The sequence below is a fragment of the Haemaphysalis longicornis genome, unplaced genomic scaffold (genome assembly GCF_048455015.1).
Source record: "Haemaphysalis longicornis isolate Haplotype H1 unplaced genomic scaffold, Haemaphysalis longicornis Haplotype H1 scaffold_1, whole genome shotgun sequence".
Classification (NCBI taxonomy): domain Eukaryota; kingdom Metazoa; phylum Arthropoda; class Arachnida; order Ixodida; family Ixodidae; genus Haemaphysalis; species Haemaphysalis longicornis.
In genome coordinates this window covers 316,715,550-316,734,260 of record NW_027526203.1, presented here as the reverse complement: position 1 = coordinate 316,734,260, position 18,711 = coordinate 316,715,550, and the positions used below count along the sequence as shown (strand labels likewise).

Sequence of the window (18,711 nt, the reverse complement as noted above, 5' to 3'; positions counted from 1 at the left end):
ATTACTGTTTCAGCTTAGCAGCTGTAAACGCAGAATGCAATTTGGGCAAGGGTCTAGTCACCTGCAGAGTGTCGCGGAAGCGACGTACAGTAAAAGCTCGTTAATTTGTTAAATTAAATTTGTTAATTTGTTAAAGCTCATTAAAGGGACACCATTTCAATTCAAATTAATGAAAGTGATGAAATTGAAGCAATAAAGCTGTACAATGCAACTGTGGAGTGGTAGAGCATGTCAGCAATTGAATGCTTGAAAAAGGCCACGATTGAAAGCTGCCTATCATGCTCGAAGGCGAAAGCTGGCACTGTGTTCTCTAACGAGCAAATGTAGCAGAAGGCCTCCTTTTGGCATACTCTAAAGCTGAAGAATAGACGGGCGGCATTCTAACCGGTGATTACTTCCGAGCAATGGCCACACTGGTGTTTCGTCCGCTACCTCCTCGTGGTCAATGGCAGCAAGAGGTTCAATGCTTCTGATCTCAGAATTGATGCCATCTGTGAGCACGCTGTACACCCTGATCTCATGTCCACATTAATGTAGTCTGCAAAGGAACTCCTTCCAAAATATCCACTATGGGGGCTTTAGATTGCTTTTACCCGATTTTACTTCTCTGTCTGTTTTTTTTCCTCGTGTGTAGGCAGCGGGACCGTTTCTCCGGCCCCAAGCTGCTGGCGCGGTGGCGCGTAGTTCAAATTATCTGTGGCGAAGGCCCCTCATGTTCAAATTAATGGGCTGGTATTCCGAGTTCAAATTAACATACCCTGGTATTCCGAGTCCCTCCTCCAGTCGAGCCTCCAGTAAAGGAAATCTTTGAAATCAATTTCCCCATTCATAAGCATTGCGGGATCCTCCCCTCAGCCGAGTGGAGGAAGCAAATGGAGTGGAGGAGGGACTCAGAATATGGCCCATAGGCTTCTACGGAGACTTGGCCGGAGTAAATCGTACAGCTCGGAATTATCTGTAAATTCAAATTATTGAAGTTCAAATTAACGAGCTTTCACTGTAGAAAGGGAGCCGATCGCCCATTTCTGCGCTCATCAGGGCCAAACTGCGCGAGCATGTGGAACGAGCTAGTCTTGTTCTCATGCGAGCCGCCTCTTTATTATCGTCATCAGCAGCACAGTCCCCCTGCAGCTAAAGTGCACAGGTCCAGCACAAGGAAACAAATGACATGTTGCGGCCTATACACTAAATGCACCCATGTAGCATTGAAAAAACAGGCGATCAGAGGCAGCGGTTCTACTACAGTTTATGTGGAGCACAGTGACGAAAGTGCAGCAGCCAAAAACAAAAAAAGTACTTGTGGAACTGGTGCCAGCGTGAGCATCTCGTTGCACACCACAAGTCCGCCCGCAGGGTTGAGGGTGTCTGGGTGTAGGAAGTAGGACACAGTGTTCTTCTGAACACCATGCAGGATTATCTCGAGCGACGAGATGTACTAGACCTCTAAGGTGATAGCATTTCGCACCCGATGACGGCATCTTGTAGTTGGATTTGGAGGCCACACTCACCAGCAGCATCACTCTCATAGGGTGGATATCCATCTGCTGGGCCACATTTCAGGTGATGTAGTAGATCTCCGGACGTTGCTCTTTCACCGTGGTCACCTCAGAAGCGTTCAAAGCCTTGGAACAAGTTTCACTGAGACCGGGACAACACACAGTTGCTTCAACCAGTTCATCATTCATGTCTTAAGCGTGCCGCAATTTCAGAGTGCATACGAGATGGCCATGTTCCCAGACACGAGGGAGGTCATTCCCCAGGGCATCGTGTGGTACACTTCGTTCTACTGGGTAATGCGGTTCTTGAGCTCAAAGTTGTGAAGGTTCAAGGGCAGCAGAAACGTCAGAATCACCACGAAGTAGACTACTGTGCACTGGCTCACTCAGGTAGTCCCACCAGCCGCAGGTGATGTGCAGCTGCCTACTCATCGTACTTCTTGGCCTGGCTGATGGCGCAGTTGTACTGGTCTATTAGCAGCGCATCAGGCATGAAGCATGGCCTGTTGGCTGGCAACACTGCAGGCTCACTGACTACAGGGTAACTCAGCACGAATCTGAATGCCTTGTGCAGTGTGCCCAGTGCCTTAGTTGTTCAGGCAGCACTTGGTCGTACGTAGCATGAGGGCGACCTCTGGAACCTCAGTCGCCATCCTGTTCGCCTTGTCTGGTCAGCTGCAGCCGCCAGGATCATAGGGGAATTCGCCCTTCTGTGGCCACAGTCTTCAATTAACGGGCTCAGTCATTTGCTCCTGGCATGATTTCAGTCTGCTATTAAAGAAGTATGAACAATCCAAATACAGCAGCCGGCCGATTTTTCAGACCTGGAGGGGAACGAAAAATAGTCCAAATAAAAGAGCTGTCCGAAAAATCCTAGAGCCATTGCACCTATGGGACAACTGGCGGTTCCTCGGGAAAGTCCGAAATATCCAGCAAGTCTGAATTTTTGGAGTCTGAAAAAACGGTCGGCTACTGTACTGTTACTACAGACATTTATGGAATCATGGATGAAGTCTACTACAACAAGAGCTCGAACTGTTAAAAACAAATCAAACAATAAAATACGTTGGCCATTTCTTAAGATTCAGTTGCAACTGAAACAGGTTGGTATTTAAGGCCAACAAACTTTCAGGATTACTTGGGTTTTTCAGTAGTTTCATCCTCTTGTGACACTATGAAGCACGTCACAAAATCACACGCATGAGTTTTGTTACATTTGCTGGGCACCTGTTGTATGGCACTGCCTCAATGTTTTAATTCACATATACTGTTATCATTACTATCTTTCACTTCAACCTACACTTGCATTTCCATTGTGTCTACATGAATATAAGCAAAGTGCAAGTAAAGGTCTCTTCTTCAACCTACACTTGCATTTCCATTGTATCCACATGGATATAAACGAAGTGCAAGTAAGCGTCTCATTGCTAAGCTTGGAGATTGAGCCATCTATATTGTATAAGGCATACATTCTTTTCTTTCAATGATGGTAATTTTCGTATATAAACATCTGCTTTGTTGCACTATAACATTGTTAAATATTGTCACGAAGCCAAAGGCAACACAGTTGTCTTCAAGGAATACAAGTTTATTGGAGCGAACTTGTGCTCCCCTAACAACTCAAAGAATACACAGGCGGTGAAACAGCTGTCAACAAAGTGACATGCGCAGACGAGCGTCGAGAGTCGAATGCCGTGGCGTCTCCTCTGCGGTCATCTATCTCTCGGCGCGAGGGCTTCTCGAACAGTCGAATTGCATCCAGAACACTGTAGATCAAAGAAGATTATTCTAGGCTTTTGACGTTAGTTCTGAACGCGCTCCCTGTCAGAAGAGATAACACATGCCGCATAGAAAGCAAGAATGGAACACGCGCTTTCCTTGGCACACAGATAACACAGACCGGCACAGCCAGGCAGTAAAAACAAAACATAAATAAATAAACCCAATGTATGGTTCGCGGCAATATTATATCCTATCACTTGACTGCCAGGACATAACACTTACGCGTACTGCTAGTGGATGCAAAAAGTTTCACTTCTACTGACTCGCAATTATTTGTAATTGTTTCAAATTGTTTTCGTTTGATCACTATTGTAAATTAGAAACACAACCACTGCAAATGTATGAAATGAAAGGTGTCTGCACTTGAAAGGTCCACTGTGGAGGTGCAAAGATGGACTTGCTAACCTTTTAAGGTCTGTTATATCCGAATGTATATTGTAAACGAATCTTCACTAAAGGAAGTTTAATAAATGGCACAGTTAGGAAGACCACTCGAGCATTGCAAATCGGTATGTTGTATCTGGATATCTGTTGTAAGCCGATCTGTTGTGATGAGGTTACACTGTGTATTTTATGGGAGCAACTTTCACCTTATGTGGTGGCCTCAACCATGTGTGTCTCAGTACTGTTGTAAGGGGGGTTCATATTCTGACAAGCCGAGATAAATGCATTTCTTTGTGAAAAAACAGTAACGGCAGTTGCATGTCGCTCATGTCAGTTCTTGGAAGGAAAGTGCTTGTATAGGGCAGTGCAAGGCATGAAAAATTATGATATTTAAACCCTCGCCAGCATGCCTTCATGCCGTGGTGGTATCATCCCTGCATTGCACCTGCCGGGTCCCTTTTCCTGTACTAACAACGCATGAATTATTGTTTTTTTTTTTAGCAGTTGAATGTCCCACACACGCACAAATCTTAAACATGGGTTCCTTGAAGGGCATTTCATGCCTGGCATAAACATATAAAAACAGTGCAGACTATAAATTAGCAGACAGTGCAGACTGTAAAACAGAATAAATTAACAGTGCAGACTATAAAACAGAATCTAAATTAGCGCAAGCGCGGTACAACAAAAGTGCATGGCAAGCCAGCACCAGGGCAAGTGCCTGATAACACAAGTGTGCACGACAACCAGCTTCACGATTGCCACAGTGTCAATGCCTTCTCATCAAGAAAGCTTTATCTTGGTGTCTAGGAGCCTGAGGCCAGACAATGTTACCATCTTTCCGGTGTCCTATATAGAAAAAAAAAAAGAAACATTACCAATAAAAAGATGCACTTTGTCATCTTTTGATTAGAAAACATGGGACTCCATCAATATGCAGCAGGGCTTTCTTATCTATGGAGTGTTGATTAGGGTAGCTTGAGCGTGACCAAGTTGTCGGGATGCTAAAGAGAAGCATGAGGGCAGGGTTAGTCCAGTGCCAAGGAGGTACGAGGGGCTCTCCAAAAGCACCTTCCTCTTGCCGTTTGGCCACACATCGCTGGAGTAGTGTGGGAGAGCCCATCGCTGTTAGCGGAGAACGCCAGTGCATGTTTCTGAACTTCGACATACAGTAATCCCGCGTTGTAACGAAATCACTTTACTCGAAATATCGCTTTATTCGAAATTTCATCTGGTCCCAACCCAAACACATGCATTTTGGACCGCATTACTCGAAGTGCACGAACAGTGTGACCCACTTAGCACGAAGAGGCGAGCGGGGGTGCCTCCGAGTGGCGGCGACCCAGCGGCGAGTCAGGCTGTCAACATGTCGGGTCAATGCAAGCCGGTCTTTCCCCGGCGATTTTCTCGAACCGGTCATGCTCAACTCGCCCCATCCGACTTTAGACAAACGGTCCAAATGCGTGGTCCATTGCGGGGTCAATGACCACGCAAAGCCACGCAAAGACATTGGTCAATGGCGTGGACGCGACGGTGCACGTACAACGGCACTCGAACTGTAGAATTAGCAGTTTTGTCGACAACAGGGTGCCGAAAAACTCTTGTTTTGTAAACATCATGGCTGTACGCCTCGGAAAAAAAATTGTCAAGTGATCACGCAAAGCCCCTATTGCAAAACCGGTCTGTTTTCATGATTGCGCTCTGACCTAGAATGAGCGGGTAGTCATTTTTTGAGCTCACAAACACAACCTCAGACACAAGCCACAGCATTTGTAGCCTTTCCCAGAACGAAAATCTCGTAGCGTTCCGTGATGCCCGCGCGCCCCTAGAAATGTTGCCACTGCCTTCCCTCCTCATTTGCTCTCCAGTCTGCTAGGCGTTCAGACGCCAGTCACAGGTGTTCACGGCGCCAAATCGCGGCGACCAGAGCCTCATGCAAGGCGTCGTCAAATTGGAGCAGGAGTTGCTTGTGCTCGACAAGAACTTAAAACAGTCAAAGCTCACTGGCTTTTTTGCACTCGAATTAAAGTTTTGCTTCTCTGAATACGTTATGTTTTTATTCCTAGCAGTCGTGGTGCAATTAAAGCTCAACTGCTTTAGTTTTTCTTGACTGGACGCTTATATCGAAATACTGCTCATAACGAAATTTTTCGACGTCCCGCGGACTCATTATAACGAGGGATTACTGTACTTCGAAAATTTGTCAAATGTTTTAGAATAGTGCTATTCGATTCGAAGCCGTATTGAATATTGTGTTAGTTGCGTCAATATTCAAAAGTTTCAAATATTCATACACCCTTTCTGATTGGCTTCCAATCTTCACAACAAAAGTGAAAGCCAATGAGAATGGGCACACAGGAAAATGAAGGTGGTCGAGTAAAATCGCAAAAGGCTTCCAGCTTGCTCTGGGTGCTTTGTAATTTGCCCTTTAAGGTCACTATAAAAATAGAAGGTAAATGGGTGGGAGATATGCCAGCTTTAATTAGTATTTATTTCTCAGCAAACTAGGGTTCGTTGGCCTTTGACGTAAAGCTTAGAAGTGTGAAATGGGGGATGTTTTAGTCTTTATGACGTCGCAAAAAAAAAAGAGTGGCGGAGAAAAAGGGCAGCTTTAATGATTTACATGTCAGCAAACACGGCATTGTTGGCCGTTGAACAAAAGCCAAGAGAGCTACAAGGTGTGACCTTTCAACAAAAAACAAAACAAAAACAAAAACAACAAAATGTGGTTGATCCCTCTTTCATAGGAATCGGTAATACACGAAAGTGAGATGCGCTTTCACAGGATCAGTTGAATGTTTATTGTGCATCGATGTGAACTTGCAAATCGCTATTTATATTTCGTCGGTATGGCACCGTCAGGCTTATCAACATTAGACACCGGATTGCACGCGCCGGAGCACTGCGTAAACCCGAATGAAACCACACAAGCTCGCAAACCATGCGAACGAAACCGAACGGGTTGCCAGCAAATCGTTTGGTGAACTCACGGTCCGTTGCAGCGAAAGAGCATGATTTGCGGGGCTGTCTTGTGGGTGTGCTTGGCGAGCGACAACCTGCTGGCGCGTCGCTTTCGCAAATGTGCGACCACTGCGTCCCTGCTCTGTGGAGTGTACGGCAGACGGTTGTGTTGTGACAAGGTCAGCTGGTGCTAACTGTCGGAGCTCATTAGCATCATGATGCACTACTTCGCTTCACCTCTCTTAGACGGCAGCACCATCGAAATAGAGGAGGTTATAGGAAAGATATATGGCGCATTCATACGGCTTTCTGCACTACAGCTCGTAGTGGATTCAGTAAAGCGCCTGGCACCTTCCGTTCTGGCGACGGAGCACGCAGCTCGAATCCTGGCGCAGCCGCGTTTTTCTGGCGATGTTATTTCTGTGACGGATATGACGTCAATTAGATCTTGGTGGATCCCAACATAAAACACTTTCGTGTTAAGATTGTTCGGCCTTAAGTGTCCCTTTAAGTTAGTTGGACTCTTCTGCATTTTGGCCTTTGTCACATGCATTGTATACGTGCATTGTACAGTGCTCACGGATTGAAACGCGACACTGCAAGCGCGTGGCCGCCGGTACACGCAGCGCCGCCCATGGACGCCCGTGGAAGCTAGGTGTTGATTGTGGTATACCGCGAAGATGAGAGCGTTTTGACCGCAGGCTTACTGCTTCCGGTTGCCAATGAGCAGGACTGGGGTTCCCCGCAGCGACAGCGGGTTGCTGCGAGCCTGGAGCGCTGGAACGCGTTTGTGCGCCGACGGTAGTAGCCGGGCTGTGCGCGCAGCCGATTTCGCGACATCGTGTGCGCGCGCTCTTGTTACGCGTGCCCGTCCAATGCGGCACAGTGATGTTCATGTAATGCACGGTCACGCTTATCTGAATAAAACGGGCGTCTGCACGAACCAACAGCAAACTTTATTCCAGGATGTAAACTAAAAAAAAGGAAAGACGCCTTTGCAGGCACGTTCGTGTATTGTGCTGTGCATTAGTACTTCGTCGGCTCGCCTCTTTTTTTTTGTTTATATCATGGAATAAAGTTGGCGGTTCCTTCGTGCAGACGCTCGTTTTATTCAGATAAGCGCGACCATGCCTTACATGCACTTTATCTGTGTCGCATCGGAAGGGCACGCGTAACAAGAGCGCGCGAGCAGATGATGTCGAGAAATTAACCGTGCGGACTGCCGGGCGGCTACCACCGGCGCACAAACACACCTCTGCGCTCCAGGCTCGCAGCGCACCGCTGTCGCTGCGGGGAACCACAGCCCCGCTTATTGGCAACCGGAAGCAGCAAGCCTGCGGTCAAAAAGCTCTCGTCCTCTGGGTATACCACAGTGCAACACCTAGCTCCCGCGGGCGTCCACGGGCGGCGCTGCATGTACCGCAGGCCACGCGCTCGCAGTGTCGCGTTTCAATCCGTGAGCACTGTACACATGCTTTGTCACATGCATTGAATTACAAACTTTGGTAGCAGCCATGTACAGTACCTTGGTGTCTTGTAGGCATTATTGTTCGGTTGTGGTCATCACATTCATATGGCCACATTCAGCATCGGTCGTATGAACGGCAATGGGCTTGATGCCACAGTGAAACGAGCAAGTTTCAAACGTGCATGTGAATTGCAGTTATTATGATGTATTCTCAAACTAGTGTAGTCACACTACCGGAAACAAGGTCAGGCAAGCACAAAACTTACCTTTTTATTTGTTCTCTTTTTCAGGTAAAGGTACTCCTGGTTTTAGTCATCCTGGCTATCTTACTAATCATATTCGGTGAGTAATTTCCATTGCATCAAATAGCATAATTCAAGAAGTGCATGTTTTCAAAAGTATTCGGGCAAATGTAATGGTACAGCAAAATTGAGAGCAATTATAAAACTATACAAAGTAAAGAAAACATGCAGGACAGAGGTGAACATTAGAGGCTTAGATCAAATCAGGTAGACCAAATCAGGTGGGCATGAAGTGCCCCGTATAGTAATTTAGGGTGATTGTGTTGGGGTTTTAGATGAGTTGACACAGTGCCACTTCTCTACCTCCTTTTTTCCAGGTTCCTTGGGGCACAGGTGGGGTTGCTAATGGGCAGTTTTATTTTATAATATGCAGTAATATATAAATATGCTGTAGAAAAAAATTGCGGTGCCCTCATGTTTTGCTGACATGAACAGTGAGCGAAGCTGCGGAATCCATGTTTTTTTATTTTTCATATTTATAAGCGTACGTATAGAATAACGATATGATCAAGATATATGTACAATTACGATATACTAAATGAAAAACTACCTAGCCCTGTGCTGTACTTTTCTTTCCTAGGCTTGTTCGAATTGCTCTGCTTTCACTTATTTGAAATGAATGCAGACAGGACTTGTGAGGTCATTTGTGGCAATGGCTCTGTAAATGGTCCCATTCAGTAGTTTTTATGTTTTAATCTGTTACTAGCCAGAATTTCACCTTCATATGTCTTTTGGCAAAAGGAAGCATCTTAAATCAAATTTATTTCTTATTTGAAGGAATTTTTCTCTACCTTGAGGTTGGAACAATGACCTTAATGCCACTGTACCTGTCACACCTTAAGCAGTGGTAACAAGTTCAAAACAATGGTGGCACTGACAGGTTTAAGCTCTGTGCTGTGAATAATTTTAGGGTGAACTGGAAAAAAATGCATGGCTTCACTATTACTCCTAAGGGTTGGCTCACTTGCCTTATATCAGCAGGTACTATAAAAAGCGTCAAAAAATTAGTGATAATGTTTTATATCAAATCACAAGCAAGTTTCACATTAGAATGACTCCATCAACTATTAATCAACTTTGTTGACGGCTGACTTTGTTGATGGCTGAATGAAATGGGTAATCCAGCAGGATCACTGCCGCAAGCTGTGAGGAGCTTGACTTCTTTCCTGAAGGGAAACAAAACATGCGAAACTTCCATTCTCCATCCCTGGTTGATTTTATGGAATGTGCAAAACTACATGTTAGACATTCTTTCAAAAGCCCTGTTTGCAATGTTAAACTGCATTTTCCAAAATTCTAGCTCAATGTACTCAGTTTCAGCATTTTTAATTTTAAGGGTGCCATTATTGAGTGCACAATAATTTATTTTCAACAATACTGCACAACTGCTGACCGGACTGTATAATACTGCGTTATCATGGACAAGACATTAGTCGATAAGAAAAAAAAAATCATTATGCATGGAAAGGACATAGGTGCTGCAACCTTCATCTGCTGTGCTGTTGCTGCTAACCGGACATAGTTGAAGACGGGCAGTATGTTAAGTTTGGCTTCCCAAATGGCCAGCCACTTGTATGAGAAGTCCTCTCATACACCTGCAATCTTTGGAGCAGCATTATTTCTTTTAAGGAGTCAAAAAATCATCAAAAACATTCAATGTAATAAATATTTGTATTTGTGATCTACAGGTTTTAAAGAAAATGAGGACAAAATGTTACAGCCCTATCATGAGTATTTACAGGGCTCTCGCATTCCACAGTTCTGTAAAGGACCATTTCCACGCCTTCATTCCTAAATTTATTTTGTTGTTTTCTCAAAACAGCTTTTTTGGCCACCTTGCATGTTTTCCGCACAATTATCTCATGACGTAGGACAGCTAGAGTTATAGTCTTCTGTGATGAATAAAGCTCAATTAATAAGGGAAGCCCTGCAACCAGCTTTTTCATTTCAACTCTAACACGTTTACTTTTCTGTTCATTTGTATATTGCTCATTTGTTATGTTATAGACACTGTGCATCATTTGGCTGTAAAGTAAGTAATGATGGGGTGGTTTAAAAGTGTTTCTTTGGCACTGCATCTTTATACATTTAAGTGCCTGCCTATATGTTAATATTTCTTTTCTGATTAGCAGTTCTTTTTTTTGTGGTTAGCAAGCAACATAAAGGTATTTTTGATTATCTTTAGATCTAGTCGACCTACTCTAAAAGTAATTATATAAAAGTAATTGCAATGCAGTGAAGTTTGATTAATTTTATCAAGAAACAAAAATATCTTGAAGGCCCATGTCCTCCCAAGGTTATATGTCATCCTGCTACTGTCGAATGCGTCTCTTGAGCGGGTAGAGTATAAATTGGTGGCGAGGTTGTACAATAAATGAGTTGCACATAAGGCACCTTAGCTCAACCGGTCTTTGGGGAAAAAGGCTAACAAAGCCCAACGAATCTGCTAGCCGATTTGGAAATTCCTGTAGGTGCTAGTATTGCTGAAATGTTGCACCAGATGGGAAAAAGTTGAGACGAAACTTCATAGTGCAGGGTTCAGCTGTGCAGTTTGAAGCCATTCGCATTGTTTTTTGCCACAGACGGATAGTTTTGTCCAGGTGCAGCGATGCTGACCAGTGTGGGAGTAGGGAAATATTGTTGCTGTGGACTGGGGCAGCAGCAAGTGTTAGAGTGCTAAGTTGGCAGGCCAAGCTATCGATGCAGTCTTGTTTCAAACTGGTAGTCTCCAGACCAGTCCATATGTGTATGTGAACCACCCTCTAGCGCGCATTCATTTCCTTCCCTGAAATTTTCATCTTCCAGAAGATATGGAGGAAAATGTATGATGCCACTAAATTTGCCTATTATCAGATTACGATTATTACGTCTACGTCGCAAGCAGTACCCTTTGATGTACCCTTGAAGAAATGCAAAAGGGAAGAAAACAATCAGAAGGTTATGTAGAGTATGCCCACTGCATCCCAAAGTTACTTTGTTTTTTAAAATTCTGAATGGATCTTTTTACTTTCGTATTTATTCATGTCATATTCACCTTCTCGTTTACTTGCTTATTTGTTTGCGAGTCTTGCCTCCCCGGAATTAAATCTTCTGTATGCCATTGACCTTGAATGGTGGCTGATTGCTTCCATTCAGAGATAAGCTCCTGATTTTTGATGCTGATCTGTTGTTTCGGGCAACTTTATCATGCCGGCAGTAAGGAAAAATTCTGCTGCCTCACATCCGACTGCCATACCATGTGTGTAGAGCAGCCTGGTGGCACGGATGAAAGACAAGTTATGTGGCAAAGTGCTAGTGCCCTTTCTTTGGGCCATGTCTAGAATGTCAACGAACTTTTTAAGCACGTAGCGCAGATATTCATCTTACAGTGAACAGAATGATGCCGTGCACTCAAAACCAAGCTGTAGAGATACCGCTGCCAATGGAGGTGACAAATAACTGCCGTTCTCGGGAAGAAACCCAGTGGCCTCCGCTGGTCACGCTGCTAATTAGTGTGACAACTTTTGTTGGGCACAGTTTACACCTACTGACCTTTCAAGGAAGCAATGCAAAGAAGGAATGACCATTAAGCTAGTGGACTGATTAGTGTGACAAGAACCCTGGTTGGGAAAAGGCCACACCTGCTGACTGTTCCAGGAAGCAGCACAAAGGAGCAGCAGCCTGAGCCAACGAAGACCATGCCCTGCTTCCTTAATGCGCTTGAGAATGTATAAAATGCAAGGGAAGCACACTCAAGAGGGTTGCCAGTGGAGGCTACGCCAGTCATCAGCCAGCTTCCTGAGTAACCAGGGCTTGCCACAGACGCACTTGTCAATCTTCGTGTAAATATATGTACAATTTTTGTCATAGCAGAGCCATTTGCCTGGAGATCCAGGGGTCAGATCCTCGACACCCCTGCGTCTCGGAGGAGAAGCTTGGGGTAAAGAACATGGAAGTTTAACTGACCGTTTGTTCCAGCCCTGAAGCAAAATCAAGGTTTCATGAAATGGTTGCCCTGCAAGAACTGTCGCCTTCAGGTGTTCTTTCTGGACTGGTCTCAGTGTTCGCATTCTACTCGTGTTGTTTCTTGTGTGCGTTAAAGTGGTCCACTAGGGACCTCGTTCACTGTCTGTTATTGCACGAACAATTGATGTGGAAACGGGTGAACTTCCTGTGCTATTTTTATTTATTATCACGCTGCCGATGTATCATGACAGTTTCTGAATGCCAAAATTGTCTCACTTTTCTGTTCTTTCCTCTCGTCTGTTTGCAGTGCCGATTATTGTGCGGAACTCCTGAAGCTTGCACCATGGCCGAGTGTCTTCGCTGCAAGCGTTGTATTTATGGCTAAATGCCATTGCATTGTTTTGTTTTCGCCCAGACACCTTGAAATGTTTTCTTAGCTTAAGATTGTGAAGGCAACATTTTTTGTTTGTTATCATACAGTAAAACCTCGTTATAACGAAGTTGAAAGGGGATCGCAATTACTTCGTTATAACCATTACTTCTTTATAGCCAGTGTCCATTTCTACCGACAATTTGCATGCAAGAGAGGATGTACTCACCACCGAAACTCACAGCAGCCCGCAAAAACCAGAACAAGCGAGAGGAAAAAAAAAAAAACGCAAAGAATTGTTACGCCAAGCGGCTCATTGTGATCATTCAACAGCACACGAGCTGGCTGCTCAGTTCGCAGAGAAAAAGTCCTTGATAGATTTTTGCCGCATCTTCTTCAGGCGATTGATGGCTTTTTCAGCTGCAGCCGCGATATTGAGTCCATCCTCACCGTCATCGTGAGCGCCAAAGAAGTGGCGCCGCAGGTCTGCCGCATCCTGGTAGAGTGACTGGAGGAACATGCAGGCGCCCGATTGAGAGCCCGGGAGACGCGCACCTTCGCGCGTGTTGCCAGGCGCTTGCAGCCATTTTAGCGTGCTGGAGTTGGTGGCCCCTAGCTACTGTGAGTTTTGAATTACCGCAACCGAGATGCAATATAACCCATTGCGCGCTCTAAGACATTGACTTGACAAGTACCAAAGTGGTCTGTAAATGCTCGTTGTGGAAAAAAAAAGTTCGTTATAACCATTGCGAGGAAATTTAAGCTTTGTTGAAACCATTTCTTAAATACATGGGCATCTGTGCGAATTTCCAGGGGAATCAAGATTGCTTCATTATATTCATTAGTTTGTTATATCCCATGTCGTTATAACGCGGTTTTACTGTACATGCATTATTTTTTTTTACCAGACCTGTAGATACTGTAAGCCATGCTTTCCCAGGACATCCACATAACGTCATTTCTGGTTTCGTGTTTTGGCATTTATTTGTAAGCATTATGTGCAGCAGTTCCTTTCTGAATACATGCAGAACTGTCTAGTCGTAGTGTGAAAATTGGAAAGCTCAAATGTTGTATTTGCGCCTCTTCATTGTAATGACAGGCGTGCGTTCATGAAGGGGCACTCAATGTACGCATGTTTTATTTCACGCACAATAATTGCTTTCTTGTGTTTGATTAGGCGAATTAATTGTTGGAAAGCATTCGTGGGCACTCCAAGGTCCGTGCATAAATTGCATTTGACAGCTAACACATGTTTTGTTCTGTGAATTGGGCTTTATTTAAGCTACAGAAGTTGTCATTTAAGTCGTATTTAGACAAGCCGCTACACCCTACACGGGTTGTTTTTATGGCTAGTCTAGTTAAAAATAACTGGTTGTGCTAGGTGGAATCTAGCAGAGTATATTTAAAACCCATTATTTGCAGCACAAAACTTTGAGCGTGAATGCTCCTTTTTGCACATAGTGCCAGCCTTGGCGCAGTTTGTATATTGCAGCCATTTGCAGAGATTACTATTTTTGAAAGCTTATTGCGTATGTGTTTAGCACTTTTTATGATGCCAGGGTGGCCTGTGCCACGCTGCTATCCTGCGATCCATCAGTACAGAAGAATGCTGAAAAAATTTTGTATTGGGTACAGGGGCCGGCAGAATAAAAATTGTCGAACAGGGCAAACTTTTCGTTGTAACACTTAACTTCTTGCTAAGGCATAATCTGGGCTTGCATGCCTTGAGTTACCTTTTGTGTTCTGCCATTTGCACACAAAGGCACCCTGCTTTGGCTTCAAGCCTTGTGGAGGAAAAAATGAATGGGTTTGCCCTGTGTGATAGCTGCTTGGCAATTGCAGCGACCTTTTCTGCAGGAGCATTGCAGTGTTGTGTCGCTACGTTAGCATAGTTGCAGCATGTCTGTCTGTTGGGGGTAGGGGTGGTTGTTTTTGGATCTAAAGTACTTCTATTTTCTTCTCTTGTTTTCCCCAAAGTGCTGCTGTTTTTGTACCTGTGAGCCTGCAGATATTTGAGCCATTAAGGGACTTGACTGCTGCGTGCATGCGCAGCTGTTGGTGCAGCCGTTGGTGCATGCCTGTCAGCTATCTGGGATCGCCACAGTGATATACAGATTTGTATTATTTAGTACCGTTTTGTAGGCACACTGGATAACTTCTTGGGGAGTGTGGTTTGCTGCCTGCCATTTCTGTGGGAAGCACCCATATTCTTTCTAATCTGTCTAGAAACTCATCTAAGCTTCACTCATTTATGAGCCCAAGTATTCCTTCATGGATTCACGAAAAATTAAGAGAGGTGTTGCTCAAAATTGGAGCCAAGTTGATTGGTTCCTCGGAAAAATAATTAGCAAATAAAAGTCTGGCGCCTAATAAAAAAAAAATGGATGAGTTGGTAGGCCACACCGAAAATATATTAAATAATCTACTGGAAATTTACCCTGTTACAATATACCCTGTTGTGGCCCTCTTATGTAGTGGATCTCATATTAGAGTGCAAGTGCTTGCTTGGTCTGCAGTTGCAACCCATAGCAGCAGGCTGATAGAAAAATTTGGTAACTAGATTTAAATGTCTTATGTGCCACAACAAAAATATGTGAAATGGTTTGGAAAATGACGGCCGATCTTCTTTTATCTCCTTTTCTTTTCTCCTAGAGCATTTTAACTAATAAATCTTTAGTAGGGGTGCAATATGGGAAAGCTTAGAAGGAAATGAAGGGTCCTAGGGGAATGGTTGATCTTTTCTGTGGAGAGCAAGCTAGGGATTGTATGCAAGGTGTATTGATTTGCCTTGACATTGTGATTTTGAGGATATTTTGAGGGGTTGGGGGTGGGGGAGGCAGAAATGAAGCTGATACGAGAGCGATGTGGGGGCAAAGCGTTCCTTTATTATTTGCTGTTATTTTATTGCCTTTGGTTATTACTGAAGCCTTTGTTCTTTGGCTGTTTACTTCCATTTTTGTTTTCTTGCACCTACTGCATCCAGTGCCTTTCTTTATGCAGAAAAAGTTCGGCTCTTTGCTGAATAAAAATTGGGCTCCTAGTCTAGTCTTTTTTTCATCACATTGCTGAACTCTTCACTGTTTCAGATATTGACGGTGGTCGCCTGCATACTTGAGCGCACATGATACACAGCTTATAGCTTAGATAATAAATGTGCTTAAGGGCCACTGCAAAGATAAAATGTAGAGTAAGGACTCTTGAACGCAGCCTAAACAACACAAACCACTATCAATAAAGCTTTTGTCTTTGCATTTTTTGCACAATAGCTGGTCATCTGCTTGTGCGTATCCGTTTACTAAGGCTGTCGGATGGCGTGTATGGTGATGGAAAGCCACAAGTGAATCTGTGCTGCTTGTGAAACTGCTGTTTCAGGTTTGCCTGTGCAAGCAAAGATATTCGGGGGCTTAGGCTTTTCTGCACGGGGTTACAAACTAGCTGTTTTCCTCTACCTTGTTGGTCTGCTTTTGTTCGATGTTGCTCGCAGTTCTCGTGCAATGTCCTTTTGCAGTGCAGTGGGACAGCATTTGCCTGCCTGAGTGCAGCTGTGGAGCCCCATGGCTCTGCACAGACGATGTGTGTTCCAAGAACGGCAGTGTTCCCCAGGTCACATGCTTCTTTGCCAGCCACAAGAGTGAATTTTACCACCACGCAAATATGTCCTTGCGTCCAGATTGGGCAAGAGCCCAGTTCAGACAGTGAAATAGCCCATATTTTCAGCCCGAATTAGCCATTGGACATAGATCTGCCCATATTTTTATCAGTGGCACTTGCTGCTCGTGTTGTGCGGGCTTCTTTTTGTAATGAGCGCCTCACTTTGCTGCGCAATCTTTTTGCCTAGATAGCTGCTCCGGAGCCTGTGGTTGTGTGCCCACCTTGTTCCATTTGTGTCACTCGACCCTTTCATTTTTAGTAGCATTAGCGGCATCAGCCAGACGTTGTTCCTGTAGCAACTTGATCATTAAAGAACTGTCGCAATCAAATTGAGTTTGCCTGCCTGTTTGTTGCTGTTGGTGTCACAAAATTGGGCTTGTTGTCTTGTCTGAAGTTAACAGGAGGTGCTCATTTCAGGCCGGGCTGCTCTTTGCATGTTTTGGGTCATACTGGAAGCAGGAGTTGGAAGGTGAAACTAATCCCACCTTCTCTGTAGTCTCCCTGCTGCCTTGCGAGCCTAATTGATTGGGATTTACATGGTCAGGGTGCATTCCATGCGTTCTTATACAAGCAAGTTTGCAATCACAAACATTTGGTTTATAGGTAGCGCTCTGTAGCCACAAAAAGATGGGGCATCTGATGTAGCATGGAGGCAATGCTTACAGGCCGGTATGTGGTTGAAAGGGACCAGTACGTACCTCAGCTGCAAGACGATACGAATAATAAATGGTTCATGTTTGTGAGTATGCTGGCATCAGTGACTTTGCAGAATACCATTTAGTCTTGTGTTTTATAATTTTGCAAGAAGTTATTTCTGAAGACTTATAAAATGTTCTGAAAACAATGCTGGTTTTCTTGTTCAAGTACACTAGCCGAAAATGGGTACAGTGTTTGCGTGTCGCAGTGATGTGGTATAGTGTGACTACAAATGGTGCGTGTAAAGAGCATTTAAAGGGGTCATGCAGACAAAATACAAGTTTGTTTTATTCGAAAGATTTAGTGCTTCATAGTACACCCAACGCTCATCCAAAAGCAAATAATGATGCTTTATTCACCGAGAAATTAAACATTTTAAGCCCAAATTTCAACTCCCGCTAAATCGTGTGTTTTTGCGACCTCGACAAATTTAGATGCATCCAGAACAGGGCCTCAAAACTAAAGATAGCCTGCTGGCCAGGGCTGCTACCATCTCGCAGACGGCCGTTTGGTTGTCCTGTTTATAGCCCACTTTCTGAAGTGCCAGTGTTTGCACTTCGTTGCACTTTGCATCTGGTTGGACTTTTATACCTGCCGTATTTTTATTAGGATTCGTACTAATCGTTTCCTAAAACATAAGCTATGACTCTACAAACGTGGTCATGTAAGTGATCATTCAGTTGGTCAGTGTTGTGTCAGATAAGTCCAATGCGTTCGACGGCTGTGTTAGGCAGTGTCAGCCGGAAAAGTGCTGCACTAAGTGCTTCGGTGCTGACGTGTTTGTAACTTTAATGGTTCACCCCATAATTCTTGCTGCTATAAAAAGAATGTGCCCTAAATTTAAACGCAAATAGCTTGTCCGGCAAGCTTATAAGCCCTGCCTAATTTATGTCTGCTTTTGCCGGCCTGCAGCCAATCGCACAGCTGTGCTTGTGACAGGTTCTGTAGTGGGAAATGCACTAATGGGTTGCATGGCCCCTCTTTTTTTCCCCTAATTATATAGCTTATTTGGGCAAAGTTTTTTTTAGTTAAAAGTGCTGTCAGTATGAATTTAACAAGGCAATCCTTTGAATGAACCAAACTTGTGTTTTGCCTGCACGGCCCCTTTAAGCAGATATTAAGCACGCATTTTAACAGTCATAAGTATTCATGACACTTATCTGTCAGAAATCTTTATTGCTGCGTGCCCCTTCCTTTCTCGGGCGGTTTTTATGAAGCTTAAGCCACTTGTCGCCTCTTGCACAAGGGTGGCAGCCAGCAGACGGCATCTTGAGGGCAACGCTTTGGAAATTTAGAGTGGTACAAGCCCATTCCATGATGCGTTGGTGGTGGGGGCACTGCCTTCTATGACACAAGCGAGTGTGGCCACTGTTGGGCCTGCCGTACTGCCGCTTTCAATGGATGCGCATGTGAGCTCTTCCTCCCTTGAGGGGGGGGATTTTTATCTCGTTGTGCATTTATTTATAATGCTTTGCGCATGACATGGAAAATATCAAACTGGCAATGCGTGCATTGTTATAGTAGCCGCGGCCGCAGATAACAGACGGGGTGCGCCCATGTGGTGCAACCCAACAAGTTGTACGTGTACTATCGTGATTAATTAAACGCAGTGTCTAGAGTTACGTCCGACGGAACCCAAAATTGAAAACTAGAGTC

At 44.4% G+C, this 18,711-nt stretch overlaps 1 protein-coding gene across 2 annotated transcripts in view; it reads left to right on the top strand.

Annotated features, from left to right (window-relative positions):
- LOC144150938 (vesicle-associated membrane protein 4-like) overlaps window positions 1-15,748 on the top strand; it is a 39,129-nt gene extending 23,381 nt beyond the window's left edge. For both annotated transcript variants that reach the window (XM_077682240.1, XM_077682249.1), the window contains 2 exons: window positions 8,382-8,433; window positions 12,646-15,748. In XM_077682240.1, coding sequence (XP_077538366.1) covers window positions 8,382-8,433; window positions 12,646-12,671 — 78 coding nt within the window. In that variant the 3' untranslated portion in view covers window positions 12,672-15,748. The remainder of the gene's footprint in view (window positions 1-8,381; window positions 8,434-12,645) is intronic.
- Window positions 15,749-18,711: the final 2,963 nt, after the last annotated feature.